This window comes from Copadichromis virginalis, linkage group LG14, assembly GCF_057382275.1.
Source record: "Copadichromis virginalis isolate Kocher_CV1m ecotype Utaka linkage group LG14, C_Virginalis_male_GT1.1, whole genome shotgun sequence".
NCBI lineage: Eukaryota > Metazoa > Chordata > Actinopteri > Cichliformes > Cichlidae > Copadichromis > Copadichromis virginalis.
In genome coordinates this window covers 33,356,310-33,371,997 of record NC_140631.1, presented here as the reverse complement: position 1 = coordinate 33,371,997, position 15,688 = coordinate 33,356,310, and the positions used below count along the sequence as shown (strand labels likewise).

Below are 15,688 nucleotides of genomic sequence, written 5' to 3'. Positions count from 1 at the left end.
AGTTAGTAATGTTTTTTTTTTTTTTACTTTAATAGAGTATCACAATACAAAATGTATTGTACATATACCAATAGGGAATATATTTTCAGTTGTTTATTATGTACCCTTGCAACTATTATTTTCCATCTAACGCTAACTGAAGCTTCTGAGGCTTCTTTTTCATATCCTATTAAAAACAAAAGGCTTTTAGAGTTTTTTAACTAATTTTACTCATAAAAGCCAACTAAGATTACTGTGTGGCTAAAGATAATAAGAAATGCCAGTGATAAAATATTTCCTTGGTGAATGGCTGTTTGGATCAACTTAATCAATTCAGTTCTTCATTCTAATCCATTATCAACACTGTTCTGTATTGTTTGGCATCATTGTGTTCAAGGAGTTGTCTTTCACACCTTCAAATTAGGACCATCAGATAGAAGGAAAACATTTTTTACCAGAAATATATTTCTGAATTTAAAAAAAAAAAAAAAGAAAGTACCATTGTAATCCCCCTAAAATACTTTCCTTGTCTTTCTGCATGCCACATGCACCTGGATTATCCAGGACAGATTATTTTCCCATGACATTTTACTGTAATTCTTCTCTACTTCTGTTAATGTGACATTGCATTGTAGTGCATTTCCTAACAGTTTAGAACAGAGTACTGCTGACTAAGCATTCAGACTATTTTCCTTTCTGGTCGAGATTAAAGAGGGCTATCCCTCTCTAAAACATATAGATGAGGGATTATACCAAGAGCTAAGCTAATGGCTGCAAACTATGAGATTTCACAGTTAATGCATAAGCGTTACACTAGTGGCATCATCATAAGCATGTTATATGTTTTAGAGAAACTGGTAACACAATTTTTATCAAAGGGTCTTGTGCTAGTATAATTATTTTATATCCATGCCAGCTGTTATATTTTCATGGATTTATAAATTAGTCAAACAAGCCATGTGAAGCATTAAAAGAGCATTGAACCCTCTCAGGGTTCACTGGAGGCCTTACTTTCTCAGGACACCACCATAACCATAGTAACTGCTTTTGATTTAACTGCTTTGTCAGATTTTGGGTTGGAGGAGGGCTGGAGCCTATTTTAGTGAGGGGTGGGATAAACCCTGGGCACATCACCAATCTATCACAGGGCTATTCAGCTGATTTTAATCTCTGCAATCAACCTGACACGTGTGTCTTTGGACTGAGGGAGCAAGCTGTTCGCCCAAGAACAGGGAGAATATAGAAGCTCCACACAAAAAAGCCTCAGGTGCTGACTGTTTTGAATGAAAAACCCTCTTTCTGTGACATGACAATGATGACCACTATATAAAAGTTACTGTCACATCACGGGTTCGTGAGGTCCCATTTTGGACCCTCTATTTGAAAATTATGGGCATTACCATTTAGGCTTTTTAGAGACAAATGTGACAACATTAGGTTCATTCATAGATCTATAATTAACCTTGCATTACAGATACCTGCTAATTAGTGCAGATACCCAGTCTCATTAAGTGAGCAATGCGTCTTTAACACTTTAATACCTCTTGCATAAGTCACAGTGCATTTTAAATGGGTGAGCCATAAAATAATAAGAAATAATTCAAATATATAATAAATCACCCTGTAAATGGGAATTTTTCCCATAGAGACTTAAATGGTTTATGAACCAGGACGAAAACATGTTTATTTCTGCTCAAAAGTTGTGTTTTTCAACAGTCAGTCTCAAGTGGCTAATTAAGTATTCAAGGAAACTGCAAGTAACAGTTTTTGCTGCTTAAATGATCTGTATGTTTATTTCATCACTTCACTATTTCGTTTCGCATCAGTAAATTAATTGATTCTTTTCTGGAATGTGGACATTTTAAATTTTCCTGCAACAATAAGACATTTCTTAAGCAACAGCGGATAATATTTATTTGTTGCTTGTTGATATTAGTTTATGAACACCTTAAATAAAGGGGAAATAAAAGTTGCTGTATAGAAATTAATCTGTATTTTATTTTTTAAAAGAAGAACTCAATAGTGAACAACTGAAAAAATATCATTATCATAAAATATATAGATTTGACAAAAGAACTTCCCACTTCTTGGGTGAGTGGAATAACTTTCACATAGCAAGGGGAGAAAGTCCATAAACAACAACTTTATCAAAGATTTAATTCTACTCACAAAAAGGTTTGTAATAGGAGATGAAATCTCAAACATTCCTGGAAATATGAGAAACTTTTACAGAATCTGATAATACTGGATTATTCCTGTCCTAACCTGGAATAATCTTTATGCTATTAACAGCATTTCATGCTGTCACCAAACCTTCTGAAAAGGTCTGCAGTTATATGGTTTTGCCCATGATGAGAAGGCTCATGAAAAACACCATAATGAAAAAAATCCACATGAAGAAGCGGTCTAAAACTTTGGCCACCTTCTTCCACTCTCCAGTCCTTTTCTGCGTGGCCCTCTGATCTCTGTGGCAGTTGGCTATATACTCTATGTTACGCAAGAGCTGTGTTTCATTGCTTTGGATGCTGCAGGAAATCTCTCTGTCTTTTTTCTCTCCATCACTCACTCCTCCCTTCCTGCATCTCCTCCCCTCCCCTGAGTCACCACAGTCCAGGCTTGCAAAAATGCCATTCTTCCAAGAGCTGTAGTTGCTAGTAGGGTTCTTCCCGATTGAGCCTATAGGAGACAGCATCTGATCCATGTCTTCTTTTTCCTCTGTGGGCATAGGTCCCACTATCTCTTGTCCTCTCTCCATTCTGAAGATGCAGTCCTCTCTGCCCGGTCCCGCCTGACCATTCATGGTGCAGTTGGTGTTCTGTACAGGAGGAGGCTCCTGTTTCTCTGGCTGAGGTGACATGCAGTTCTCCCCAACTTCATACACAAAGCACATTCTGGCCATGTACTGCAGAATGACTTTCTTGGCCCATTTGGGAACAGGCTTGGCATCAGGGCCACAGTGGTGTATGTTCATGACAAATATGGTCAGAGCAGTGGAGGCTGTAATCATTGTCATTGTTGCAATGTAATATTTTCCTGTGGAAGGAAATAAGATGAGAAAATCTGTGAACAGATTTGTAGTGCATTACTATCACGCATACTGGGATTTGATTCTTACCAATTAGTGGTACATTCTCAGAGGGGGGCATGATCTCTGCAACCAGTAACTGAAAGACAGTGAGTGCCAGCATCACTGTGACACCCAATGACACCTTCTCTCCAGAGTCAGCAGGAAGGTAGAAACCAAGTGGTGCCAGAAAAGAGATCATCACACATGGTATGAGCAGGTTGAAGACATAGAAGGATGCTTTCCTCTTAAGTTTCAGTGTGTAGGTCACATCTGGGTATGGGTCAGCACAGCAACCATAAAGAACAATGCTCTTCTTAGCTGGCATACCAAGCACCTCCCACTCAACGTTTTCCACCAGGTCAGCCAGGTCAGCACTCTCCATTGCATTAAGGATGTCAAGCTGGTTACCGTTGTAGGTCCAGGAGCCGTAGGTGAACCGGCATTGCTGAGCATCAAAGGGGAAGAAAGACACATCCACTTTGCATGAGCTCTTAGTGATTGCTGGAGAATCCCACATTATCTGTCCATCATGTCGAATCACCACATTGGTGTCCATGGGACCAGTGAAATGATCATCTGCGCTAAAAAACAAAGAAATCATTGCTGAAAAAACAATGTTCAACAACACTGTAAATTCATACTAGGAGCAAATTTTGAATAGGTCTTTTACAAAAACAGCTTTGATTAGTTTCAAACTGGAAAGGCACAAGTACACTAGGTAAGGATCGTGTCTGTTTTTATTGCTTTTCAATAATATAACATGATTATGTTTAATGTTTCAGCATCCTTTAGTTTCAATGACACTTTTAAACCATGGGAGGCATCATTATATGGAATTACTTTACACCTACTTACCTAATACTTTCTTGCACTTTCAATCACTTTTCTAAAATTCTAATTTTATGGTTTTGTTTTTATAGTTGCCTAGACTGTTGTATATGCTGCATTATTGGACTATAAGAAGCAGTCGGCATAGGCCTGTACACCTACAAATGACAGCTTCAAAGCATGTTTAGCTTGTGTATTTCATATTGGGCAGAATGTCGTCATACAGTATTGAATTTGTGAACTCTATGCCCATCCAACCTACCTGTTATAGAGAACTATATCAGGTCTCCATACATAACTACCCGGTATGCGGATGGTATCAAGGCCGTCATAATCATCTTTATTCCATTTAAGGTGTGCATCAAACCACACTTGCCGTATCCATAAATATGCAGTTAGAATTTGGTTTCGCTCATCCTGTAATATATTGAGAAAGGTGATCATAAAAGGGGAATATTACAGTTAAAACAGTAAAAATAAAAAATAAAACACAATAAAATAAAATACAAAACAGCAATACAGATATATGTGTATCTGCATGGATCAATTTCACTCATACGGTTATGTGCACTGTGGGAGTTTACCATGTCAATTATCTGGGAGAGTGTAACCTGTAGAGTTACATTCAGGATGGTGTTTGTGTCCTCTACAGGCCTCAGTGCGCTAGTGTAGTTTGTGAACAAATCCTTTAGGAGTTTCTGAGCATATCTTCCATGAGCACACCAACAAGCTAGGGCAAGGAACAAAACAGTTTAAAGCTATGTTAACACAAAACATGTGATGCATTTCAGTATTCATGTATTTCCATTTTAATCGAGAAAAATATGTGTTTGCTATGAAAGGCATGCTGGTGTGATCACGGATCATTAGATTTTCAAGCCAGTGACATGCACAGCAAAGGCAGTGCTGTGGATTTAGAGGGTTGCAAGAAAAGGGAAAAACATGTGGGGCATGTGAGACAAAATATGGATGGTACAGCAGATGGTGGTAGGGAACAAAGGGCAATGGCAATCTATATTTCCCTTCTATAAGGCTCTAGAAATAGACCAAACACATCTGCCAACATGTGCCAACAGTGACTTTCGCTGCTAAAGCTCAGTATATAGAGTGCAACATGCAACATTAATCCAGTGAACAAACAACAAATAAAAATGAGCCTAAACCTGGAGGCAAAGTATTGGGAAATATTCGTCAAACGCACGAAGCCATTATTCACGCATTAAAATAAAATCTAATTAAAATAATCACTCATCAATCAGGAAACGAGCAGGAAGAGTTTTCAACAGGAAACGTAGTTTATAGCACTAAATTTATTCCCAGTGTCAACAATGGATTTGGACTAACCAGATGTTAACCTCGAGTCCTGTTTCAATAAAGCCTCTGAGCTGGATGCAAAGAAGGTCTACAGGATTATGATGACAGCAAAATCCCCAAACAGCTGGCAACAAGTTTGCGGATTGCGGGAAACAGCTTGAGGGGGAGAGGAAATATGAGGTGAAAAGGATGTTCTATAAAATATAATAGATGCAATGAAATACAGATGACTGGGATCACACGTCCAACCACACTTTATAGAAAAATGTTATCTAAAGTTTTCTTCTCTGCTACAGTTTTAATATAGTTCCCTTTCATATGATATTAAACCAACCTAAATAGGAACGCAAAACTGATCGACATACCGACATCGTTTTAGATTATACGAGGTAAACAGAAAATAAAACGAAAGTAAACTTACTCGGCAAAATACCGACACACAGCAGCCAGCAGAATAAAGTCTTCGCCATTCGCCATTGTTTCATCTTGCTGAAGCAAATGCCCTCCATCCGAGAACCATTTGAACTGCTCTGTCCCCAAACACGTTTTATTCGCCGAAAATAGTCTTTACAAAAACACACCGATGGGGGAAGTCAGCAGCGATGTAATCCGGTGCTGTACAAGCCCAACAAGCGCTCAGGAAGGGGCGGGACAGAACGAATCCAGCTGATACGACCACGTGTACACCTTGCACAAACACGGCGAGTTAAAGGTGGTGTTGTGTATTATCTTTGATGGGGTTTTGGTGGCGAATTAATGATAATAAGAACAGTCCCCTGTTTGCTGTGATTCAGCACCACGGAGAGCTACCGGCAACTAACAAACAAATAATAACACATTTCTCGCTCCTTGTCTTCGGGCTAAATCTGGCCAATGATTTTTTTTTTTAAAGATAATAATTACATAATACATAATTTGCATTATGTCGAAATATATATGCTGTAGCAATCACAACACTGTCCTCCTCGACTTTCTCTTCCGGGTGCTGGTGGTCCCCACCTACTCGTTTTACACGACAAGGATGCTACACCCGCAGGCCCGTTATCATCTCATCGGAGCATTCATCTGAGGTGCAAACAACAAAACAAACAAAACAAACACCCCCTAAAATGCGGGAATTTAAAATGACTGGATGAGCCGAGCAGTGTTTTAGGCGATCGACGATAGCTGATTGAGAAATGCACTTCCACCGCCCTGCATACTTAAATATTATTGTTACAGCGTAGGTATTGTTGGGAGAGACCACTGGCAAACAGTAAACAGGGTGAAGGTAGGATGGATTTAGCCATTACATGTTCAGTAAATTCACGCGAATGTTTTAAATCTGAAATGTTCCCGAGTGGTTCAAGATAAATATTGACCTTATGGATGTACTTGACATGTTTACTCATCTCCAGTCTATTTTCTTCTTACCTAGCATAGCTACAGATGCCAAGAGCGTTATATCCCGTATGTGATCATCTTTACACGATTGTTTCTTTTCCCGCTGTCGCAATCTAAAATGCTACAAAGTTCAAATATTTTGGGGCATGAAAGACCCCTGGTTATTAGGGTATCCTTCGCCACCTGTGTTCTGGCGACTGTGTGCCTACCCCTGCTCGGGCTCATCACTTGTGTCTTCATATCCTCTGTTTTTCATTTTGAAGATGCCACTGGTACACACTGCCAGGTAATGTGTATGTTTAGTTCTATGGTAGTAGTTGCAATACCTTATTATGTATTGATTATATATTTTTAACCTAAACAAAATTCTTGATGTGTGTTTAGGTTCCTAATTACCTGCCATCTATAAGTGCCTCTATCAGCTTAAGTCCTGAGTGCCACATTTGGCGATTCTGCATTGGACTACACTCAGCACCAAGGTTACTGGTGGCTTTTACCTACTTCAAGTTTTACAAGGCTCGCTTTGCTACCAGGTTTCCAGAGAGTTTACTCAGCTGTTTAAACCTGGGCTTTTCTATATCTGAAAACATTGGACTCTTGTTGCTCACATACGTATCATCCACTGAAACTTACTGTGAGTATTCTGAATTTAGTTTGCATTTTTGTACAGGCCTTGTCTGCACAAATATAGTGTAATACTATAATAATAATAATACTGATAATACTATTACCTATTCTTGTACATTAAAAACAAGCAGTTTCAGTTGTGCTAAGTATGATATGACTGGTGGTTGGTGCATTTATGTAAAGTTTAATAACATATTATCACAAGTTCTCCCCATTTGTTGGTCAAATTTCCCTTCCTCTTTGTGTTTTTGCTCCTTAGTTGTGCATAAGGAAGGTTTTGTCCTGTTCATTGTAAGTTCTCTAATCTACATGTTGATAACCTGCCGTTTATGGAAATCTATTAAGAAATATTCCTTAAGTCCTGAGGTAAGAAATAGCAAATGAGGCACTAGAACTTAAAAACTGCCATATCATTTGTAGAATTACAGTCAATTTCAGTATTTGTTTACTTTGTTGTGCCCTCACAGGATGCCAAGTCTCACCACTGGAAAGTGCGTTTCTTACTTCTCAATGTATGTTTCTGTGCTTTTGCTGGATTCTTTTACTGGAAACACAACATGTACTGTGAATCAGGGAGTGAGTATTTAACCCATCCTTATGTTTCTGTGTGGATTGTGTGCTGCTTTATTAATATTAATCATCAACCATCATATTTACAGTAATGCAAATATTCACAATATTCTGACCAAATTATATTTTTTCTGTACTCTGTTTCTTCTTTTATCAGGTTACACATTCTTTGCCCTGTTTGAGTATCTAGTTGTTTTCTCCAATATGGCCTTCCATCTTACAGCCGTGTGGGACTTTAAGAGCCGGGAGGTCATGCTCATTTCATCTTCAGAGGATAAAGACTTCTGACTAGAAAGTCAAGGACTAGGTACTACATGTACCACCCCCCAACCACCTGATGATAGCAGCCTTGATCCTGCTGAAGCGGAAGAGTGGGATGAAGGCCTTTTCCATATATTTCCATGATGACCAGTCACAAATCCTTAGTGAGTGATGATGTCTGACAAATGAACATAAGATATGCACATGTGCTACTGTAGGGGTATTAGGATAACTTTAAGTGCATTCTTTTGCCTCAGTGTCTCATTCATGGATGCCTTCACCAACCTACATGATGTTATGTAATGTGACATTTTAACTTTTATACACTGCACAGCAAATTTGTGGTCATACTAGAAATGTGCCAAAGTAAAGTGATAGTTCTTCAAGTATGCTTGGCTTTTATTTTGAAATATAAACTCAAGGATAGGAAATGGATGCATTCTGAATTCTAAGCCTTAGTGTCCAGCTTCAGAAACACTGCACTCTATTTAGAGTCCTCAAAAAAGATTGGCACCGATACTCACTTTCATGTAATAAAATGCAATATTCAGGTTGCTGTTGACAAAGCGCTTTATTCTATGTTGTTACTTATTTATGGTTTATTTTTTAAGGGCAAGTATATTACATGAACCACATTACACACCAGAGTATTTTTAATCTTAGCTAGTTTGCCATGCCCATTCCTAGTCGGGCTTTTAAAACACAAACAGAGACATAATAAAGTTCAGTAAATCATAACTTTAAATACTTCTGCAATACTGGCAGTTGAAATGTTAATTTAACACTTTTCAAAACAGATTTCCTCAGTAATATGTGAGGAACTGTGCACACTATTGTGTCCTGATTACCTAACTCTTCGCTGTGCACCAAAATTAAATCCCCCAATAAAAACCTGTAGATTTAAATGAAAGAGTATACTCCAGATTGACATGCCATATCAACAGATTTAGGAAAAACATGATAAAATCAAATTTAATTAAAGTACCTAAATTAAAAACAATCAATCAATCAATCAATCAATGAACCGTGTAAAATTATCCAATACAGTGAATACCTTACCTGAGAAAGTCCTATATTTGTGAAACTGATAATACTCAGGTCTTGTTAACACTGTGTTGGGGATAGATTCACATTTTTGTGATGATGGTTAAATTGGCAGGTTACAGCTCAAAGTTAAGATCAGCCTATAATGTCAATACACAAGCCTATATTATCTGATCTCAATACCAGGAAGGTTCAGCTAAAAATACCTATGTAACTGGCAAATTTAATTTAGGGTGCACAATTTAAGTTTGTTTAGCCTGACTACCTTTACACAACTTCAGCGCATCTCTTTATACTAGTTATACCATTATCAGTACCATATCTGTTGGTGCCTGTCCTGTTTAGGCCTTACACTTTCCATGTATGCACAAAGGAATTCCTGCACATGGAAATAAATTTGTCTGGTTAAAGTTTAAATGGAATTGTTTGCATATTTGTGCAAACTGTGCTGTGTCTAATAAACAAATCACTGTAAAGGTTATTTCATCGTTCTAACAGAACTTAAAATATATATGCACTTCAACTTATGATTGACTTAAGACATCATTATATGCTACTGTTCATTTGTATTATACCACCAAGATTGTAAGGTAGTCTCAAAATATTTCCTCTGTATATATCTTGCAATATGATTGAATTTGCACTGCTCTGAAGTTTCTTATAATCCACCATATATCTAAACCAGATGATGCAAATGATCAAAGCTTAATATTGTGTAGGTTCTAATATTAAACAATCTATCAATCAATAATATTAACCAAATATTATGTGACAAATGTATGTGAAGCGCATCACTAAAAGTTTATTACTTTGTTCTTCTGTTTTCAGATGAAGTAGTCAGTAAATATCTTCAATATGTCATTAAAGATTTTTTAAAAAGCTATATAATACTGAAACCTATGAACCATGATGTGATGACAGTAATTTTCTCCAATATTAATTATTTTATTTGCACTCAAACTTAAGGATATTTACCATAATATACTGGCATGACTTGGAAAATACCTCAGTGTGCAGGTTTACTCTACAGGAAAGCTACAGGACCCTGTGTTAGCCCAAACAGTCAACATTGCAGACATATACTCTGCAAAGTCTGTACATGTGTTTAATAACAGGAATTCTAAAAAAAAAAAAAAAAATGAGTAAGAAAAGTAACAACAAATAATATATTTTTCTTTTTAATTCAAGCACCATTATTCTTTTAAATAGAGGTCTCTATCAAACAGTCAAGGTTTCCCTTTATAGTATAACTCTGAATTGATAACCAGATCAGTAACAGTCAAATAAAATTTTTGGACACCTAAAATTTCTCAGCAAAAGCCATAAACCTTCTTCAAATGTATCTTAGTTCAACAGAGCAGCATGTTTTGGGGCATTAGATCCCCTTTACTTCAAGGGGTGTCCTGCCAACCTTTGCTGGTGTGCATGCAGGAACGTATTGCACTTCTTGGATTTCCACCTCGACACACCCTTTGGACAGAGGTCACACCATTCCAGCCTTTCACAGTGAAGCAGCAGATGTCCACACCTGTCCTAACACGCATCTAGTTGTGTTGTTGCTGTGAATATCCTGGGATGTAGCCTTCCTTTTGAAACAACACATGTGGTGGAGAATATGATTACATTTATCCAGCTTAAAATGCTGGCATGTTGACTTGCTTAAAATTGTGAGCAACTGCCAAGCAAAACCTGGATTGGTGTCTCATTCAATAAGACACAGATGAGCCAGCAATCTGAGATGCACAGGACGAGGATGTATCTAAGCAAGGCAAGGCAAGGCAAGTTTATTTATATAGCACGATTCAACAACAAGGTGATTCAAAGTGCTTTACAGAGACATTAAAGAACAAAAACAAATAAAAAGCATGATTTAAAGTTGATTAAAAAAACTGTAGATAAAATCAGAACAGTTGATCAGCTGAAACACTCAGTTTATTTAAATCCAGGTTGAAGACTCACCTGTTCTCAGCTGCATTTGAATAAAGCACCAAATCCACACTTTAAGCTTAAATTTCAAAACTTACATTTAACTACTGATTTTATCTACTGTTCTGATTTTATCTGTTTTGATTTTATATACTGTTGTTTGTTTGTTTGTTTGTTTGTTTGTTTGTTTGTTTGTTTGTTTGTTTGTTAATTAGTTAGTTAGTTTATTTGCTTGTTTTAATCAATTTTAAATCATGCTTTTTATTTGTTCTTGTTTCTAATGTCTCTGTAAAGCACTTTGAATCACCTTGTTGTTGAATTGTGCTATACAAATAAACTTGCCTTGCCTTGCCTTGCCTTGCCTTGCCTTGATAAAATCAGTAGTTAAAATGTAAGTTTTGAAATGTAGCTTAACAGTGTGGATTTGGTGTTTTATTGAAATGCAGCTGAGAATAGGAGAGTCTTCAACCTGGATTTAAATAAACTGAGTGTTTCAGTTGATCTGAGGCTTTCTGGGAGTTTGTTCCAGATATAAGGAGCATAAAAGCTGAATGCAGCTTCTCCGTGTCTGGTTCTGACTCTGGGAACTGATAAAAGACCGGATCCAGATGACCTGAGGGATCTGGAAGGTTCATACTGGGTCAGGAGGTCACTGATGTATTTTGGTCCTAAACCATTCAGAGCTTTATAGACCAGCATCAGAACTTTAAAGTCTATCCTCTGACGGACAGGCAGCCAGTGTAAAGACCTCAGAGCTGGACTGATGTGGTCCACTTTTTTGGTCTTAGTGAGGACCCGAGCAGCAGAGTTCTGAATGAGCTGTAGATGTCTGACTGATTTTTTAGGTAGACTTGTAAAGATCCTATTAGAGTAATCAAGCCTACTAAAGATGAATGCATGGACTAGTTTTTCCAGGTCCTGTTGAGACATCAGGGCCCGTATCCCTAAAGAATCTTTGTGCAAAAAGTGGCTCCTAGCGGCCAAATTCTAAGAAAATTCTCAGAGTCATGACGTTTTCTTAGAATTTCCCCTAAAAGTGACACGACAATCCCAGTTAATATAAAAGCTATTCCTCAAGATTCCTAGCGCTTAAAAGGGCTCCTAAGGCGAGATCTGCTAAGAGCAGGGAAGAGGACTTTTAGTGGCTTAGGAGTTCCCCTAAGCAGCTGCACAAAATGGCCAACAGAAGAGGCAGGAGAGATGTCCTGCAAACACTGGATGACTGGGAATTATTGAGACGCTACAGATTGGATCGTGCAGGAATCATGTTTGTGGTGGATCTCCTTAGAGATGCAATTACTTCACCAACTCGACGCCACAACGCTATTACACCGGAGACGAAAGTAATCACAACCCTGAGGTATTTGGCAACTGGGAAAATGCAACAATGCAGCAGTGATGACTTGGGTCTGTCCCAATCCTCTGTCAGCAGAGTCATCACCCAAACACTGACAGCTTTGTCACAACCTAATATTGTGACACAATTTGTTTCATTCCCGCTGGATGCCCGCACTTTACACACACATAAAAGGGCATTTATGGACATTGCAGGATTCCCTGGCGTTGTGGGTGTAATTGATGGAACACATGTGAGAATAATTGCGCCATCAGAGGACGAGGCTGTCTTTGTTAACAGGAGGAATTTCCACAGCATCAATGTGCAAATAGTCTTCAATGCGGCCTGTAAGATTTTGGACATTGTGGCTAAACGGCCAGGCTCCACACATGATGCGAGAATGCTCTCCGAGAGTGGCATCAGACAGCTTTTTGAGAGACGCTATGTGCCAGCTAATTGCCACTTGTTAGGGGACAGTGGCTACCCATGCAAACCATGGCTCCTTACACCTTACCTCCAGCCATGCCAAGGGCCCCAACTAAACTATAACAGGTAAGCCAAACAATACAAAAATCATGGAAATGAAATGCAAGCAATATGTTAGAGCATCCAAGTAGTGCAATATTTCCATCAAATAATTAAAGGTCTCTGTATTCTATTGTAGGGCCCACAAGACAACAAGAGCGGTGGTGGAGCATGGCATAGGCCAGCTTAAGAGGCGCTTTCATGTTCTCCACGGAGAGGTGCGGCTGAGGCCTGAAAAAGTCAGCAAAGTCATCATAGCCTGTGCAATATTACACAATATTTGCAAGGTTAGACAGATTGCAGAACCTCTGGAGGATGGCGATGAGGATGAGGACAACGATGAGGATGGTGGTGAAGAAGATATTTACATTCCACAGGGGAACCTAGCCCAGAGTGGACTGCCTTACAGGGCAAACTTCACAAATTTACATTTCAGGCAAGCTGTAGCCCCATGTCTTTTGAGAACTTGTGATGGTATTAAGAACTACCACAGTTTTGCTGCACATCACCTGCAATTGTTAAATGCAAGACACAGAACACAATCTGTAAATGGTTTATTTTTTAGGTGTTCAATTTTAAGGTGGTAGTACTCCTCCTGAAGGGAAAGGACTTCTTTTTGTTTTTCAAACACATCAATTGTGAGTTGCAATCTGCTCTCCTGCAGGGGTGCTGACGGAGCAGGTGCTGCAGATGGGAATGGTGTTTGATCCGCTGGGCTATCCTGATATTGTGTCCCAGGCGCGCCTCTTGCCTTGGCTAGTGACAGTTGGGCCAAATTTTCCTCGTAACATACCTTTATGTTCGTTCACCAACTGGGCCAGCAACAAACCTTGCTCCTCAGTCCAGTTTGGCTTGCGAGTCCTTTTTTTTCCCTCCATTTTCTGTGTTTGTAGGATATTTGTTAACAAGCCTTTATAAATAGACCAGCCAGCAATCACAGACATTGATAAAAACTGAGCCGTGTTACCCTCGTTAAGACCACACTGGACTTGTAACGTTGTGATTTCCACTTCATTATGGACAGCCCCTTGAGATAGGCCATCTTGTTTTCAATGGGGTCCATATGGGAGTGAAAGTACAAAATATGCCAGCTAGGATATTAATATGAGCAAATAAGACACGAATCATTATTTGAACAGGGTGTAATGAGTTTAAGTTTTCACATATTTTAGATTCTAATGTTAGGCTATAACCCCTACAGCTTACTATTCATTTTCCAGATATTTTCTTGAATGTGAAATATTATTTACAATTACAGTCAGCATAAGATTAGAGTGTATAATTATGTTTATTGATTTGAGGGTACATCCTTTGCTCATTATCACCAAAAGCTCATTTCCATCAAACTTGTAGGATCAACCAATCACGGCTTTTGAAATGATGACTCATACCTAGCAACGGGGTCAACCACACCTCCTCACTAAGATAGGATTTCCCAACCATTCCTTGCTCAGAGTTCAATGAAAATGTTCTGGAATCACTTCGAAGCTAAAACTCCTGGCAAGGAATTTTTAGGTTAAGTTAGGAGCTCTCTGAGAGGATTCTCAGAATCTTTAGGGATACGGGCCCAGATCTTTTGTCCTTGAAATATTTTTTGTTTTGTGCACTTTATGTTCAATATATTTATTTTGTTGTGCCTGAAATGAATGAATGAATGAATGAATGAATGAATGAATATTAAGCTTTTTTTGAAAGCAGGGGAAAGTGCCATCGCCTTGACCTTGCTGTTGTCAAGACTGACGACCTGTCCAGGGTGAACCCCACCTCTCATCTCATGGTATCTGGGATGGACTCCATCAGCCATGACGGCTTGTGTAAAATCTGGTTATAGCTTATTGAATTCAGCTGTGTAACTCTACAAAGAGCAGAGATTGAAAAAGTCAGAGTTTTTGTTTTAATCAGCCGGCGAGCACTGTGAGGGTCATGTTTTTTGACTTTTCCAGTGCTTTCAACACCATCAGGCCGACCCTCCTGGGTGATAAGTTAGCAGCGATGCAGGTGGATGCTTCTCTGGTGTCCTGGATTGTTGATTACCTGACAGGAAGACCACAATATGTACGTTTCCCACGGTGTGTGTCTGACAAGGTGATCAGCAACACAGGGGCACCACAGGGGACTGTCCTCTCCCCCTTCCTCTTCACCCTCTACACCACAGACTTCAGCCACTGCACAGAGACCTGCCATCTTCAGAAGTTTTCTGATGACTCTGCGGTGGTTGGATGCATCAACAGGGATGATGAGACAGAGTACCGGGCTGTGGTCGACTCCTTTGTCACGTGGTGTGAGCAGAATCATCTGCAGCTCAACGTGGCAAAGACCAAGGAACTGATCGTGGACTTCAGGAAGACCAGGAAACACTTGACCCCTGTTTCAATCCAGGGGGTCAGTGTTGACATTGTGGAGGACTATAAATACCTTGGAGTATACATTGACAATAAACTGGACTGGGCTAAAAACACCACAGCACTTTACAGGAAGGGCCAGAGTCGTCTCTATTTTTTGAGGCGACTGAGGTCCTTCAACATCTGCCAGAAAATGCTCAGGATTTTCTATGAGTCTGTTGTGGCCAGTGCGATCCTGTATGCTGTTGCATGCTGGGGGAGCAGGCTGAGGGTCGCAGATGCCAACAGACTCAATAAACTAATCCGTAAGGCCAGCAATGTTGTGGGGATGGAGCTGGACTCCCTCAAGGTGGTGTTGGAGAGGCGGATGCTATCCAAGATAAAGACAATGTTGGATAACACCTCCCACCCACTCCATGACATGCTGGTCAGTCACAGGAGCTCATTCAGTGAGAGACTGAGATTACCGAAAAGCACCACTGAACG

General features: G+C 39.2%; 2 protein-coding genes across 2 annotated transcripts; one reads left to right on the top strand and one right to left on the bottom strand.

Moving 5' to 3' along the window:
* Positions 1 to 1,955: 1,955 nt before the first annotated feature.
* Positions 1,956 to 4,335, bottom strand: chrna10a (cholinergic receptor, nicotinic, alpha 10a). Its single transcript, XM_085430540.1, has 3 exons — positions 4,137 to 4,335; positions 3,095 to 3,627; positions 1,956 to 3,012 (listed from the first exon to the last, which is right to left on the bottom strand). The coding sequence occupies exons 1-3, from the start codon at positions 4,316 to 4,318 to the stop codon at positions 2,312 to 2,314; spliced, it is 1,416 nt and encodes a 471-aa protein (XP_085286666.1). The 5' UTR covers positions 4,319 to 4,335; the 3' UTR covers positions 1,956 to 2,311.
* Positions 4,336 to 6,186: 1,851 nt separating this feature from the next.
* On the top strand, positions 6,187 to 8,579 carry LOC146694378 (acyltransferase PGAP2-like). The gene is made up of 5 exons (XM_085430541.1): positions 6,187 to 6,857; positions 6,956 to 7,205; positions 7,458 to 7,564; positions 7,666 to 7,774; positions 7,926 to 8,579. Exons 1-5 carry the CDS (start codon positions 6,690 to 6,692, stop codon positions 8,054 to 8,056), a joined length of 765 nt encoding a protein of 254 aa, XP_085286667.1. The 5' UTR covers positions 6,187 to 6,689; the 3' UTR covers positions 8,057 to 8,579.
* The last annotated feature ends 7,109 nt before the right edge of the window (positions 8,580 to 15,688 follow it).

Coding starts and splice junctions, on each gene's coding strand:
- LOC146694378 (XM_085430541.1), top strand. CDS start 6,690: ATGCTACAAAGTTCAAATATTTTGGGGCATGAAAGACCCCTGGTTATT. Junction 7,565..7,665: donor AATATTCCTTAAGTCCTGAG/GTAAGAAATAGC, acceptor GTGCCCTCACAG/GATGCCAAGTCTCACCACTG. Junction 7,775..7,925: donor CATGTACTGTGAATCAGGGA/GTGAGTATTTAA, acceptor TTCTTTTATCAG/GTTACACATTCTTTGCCCTG.
- chrna10a (XM_085430540.1), bottom strand. CDS start 4,318: ATGATCACCTTTCTCAATATATTACAGGATGAGCGAAACCAAATTCTA. Junction 3,628..4,136: donor GATATAGTTCTCTATAACAG/GTAGGTTGGATG, acceptor TTTGTTTTTTAG/CGCAGATGATCATTTCACTG. Junction 3,013..3,094: donor TGAGAATGTACCACTAATTG/GTAAGAATCAAA, acceptor TTCCTTCCACAG/GAAAATATTACATTGCAACA.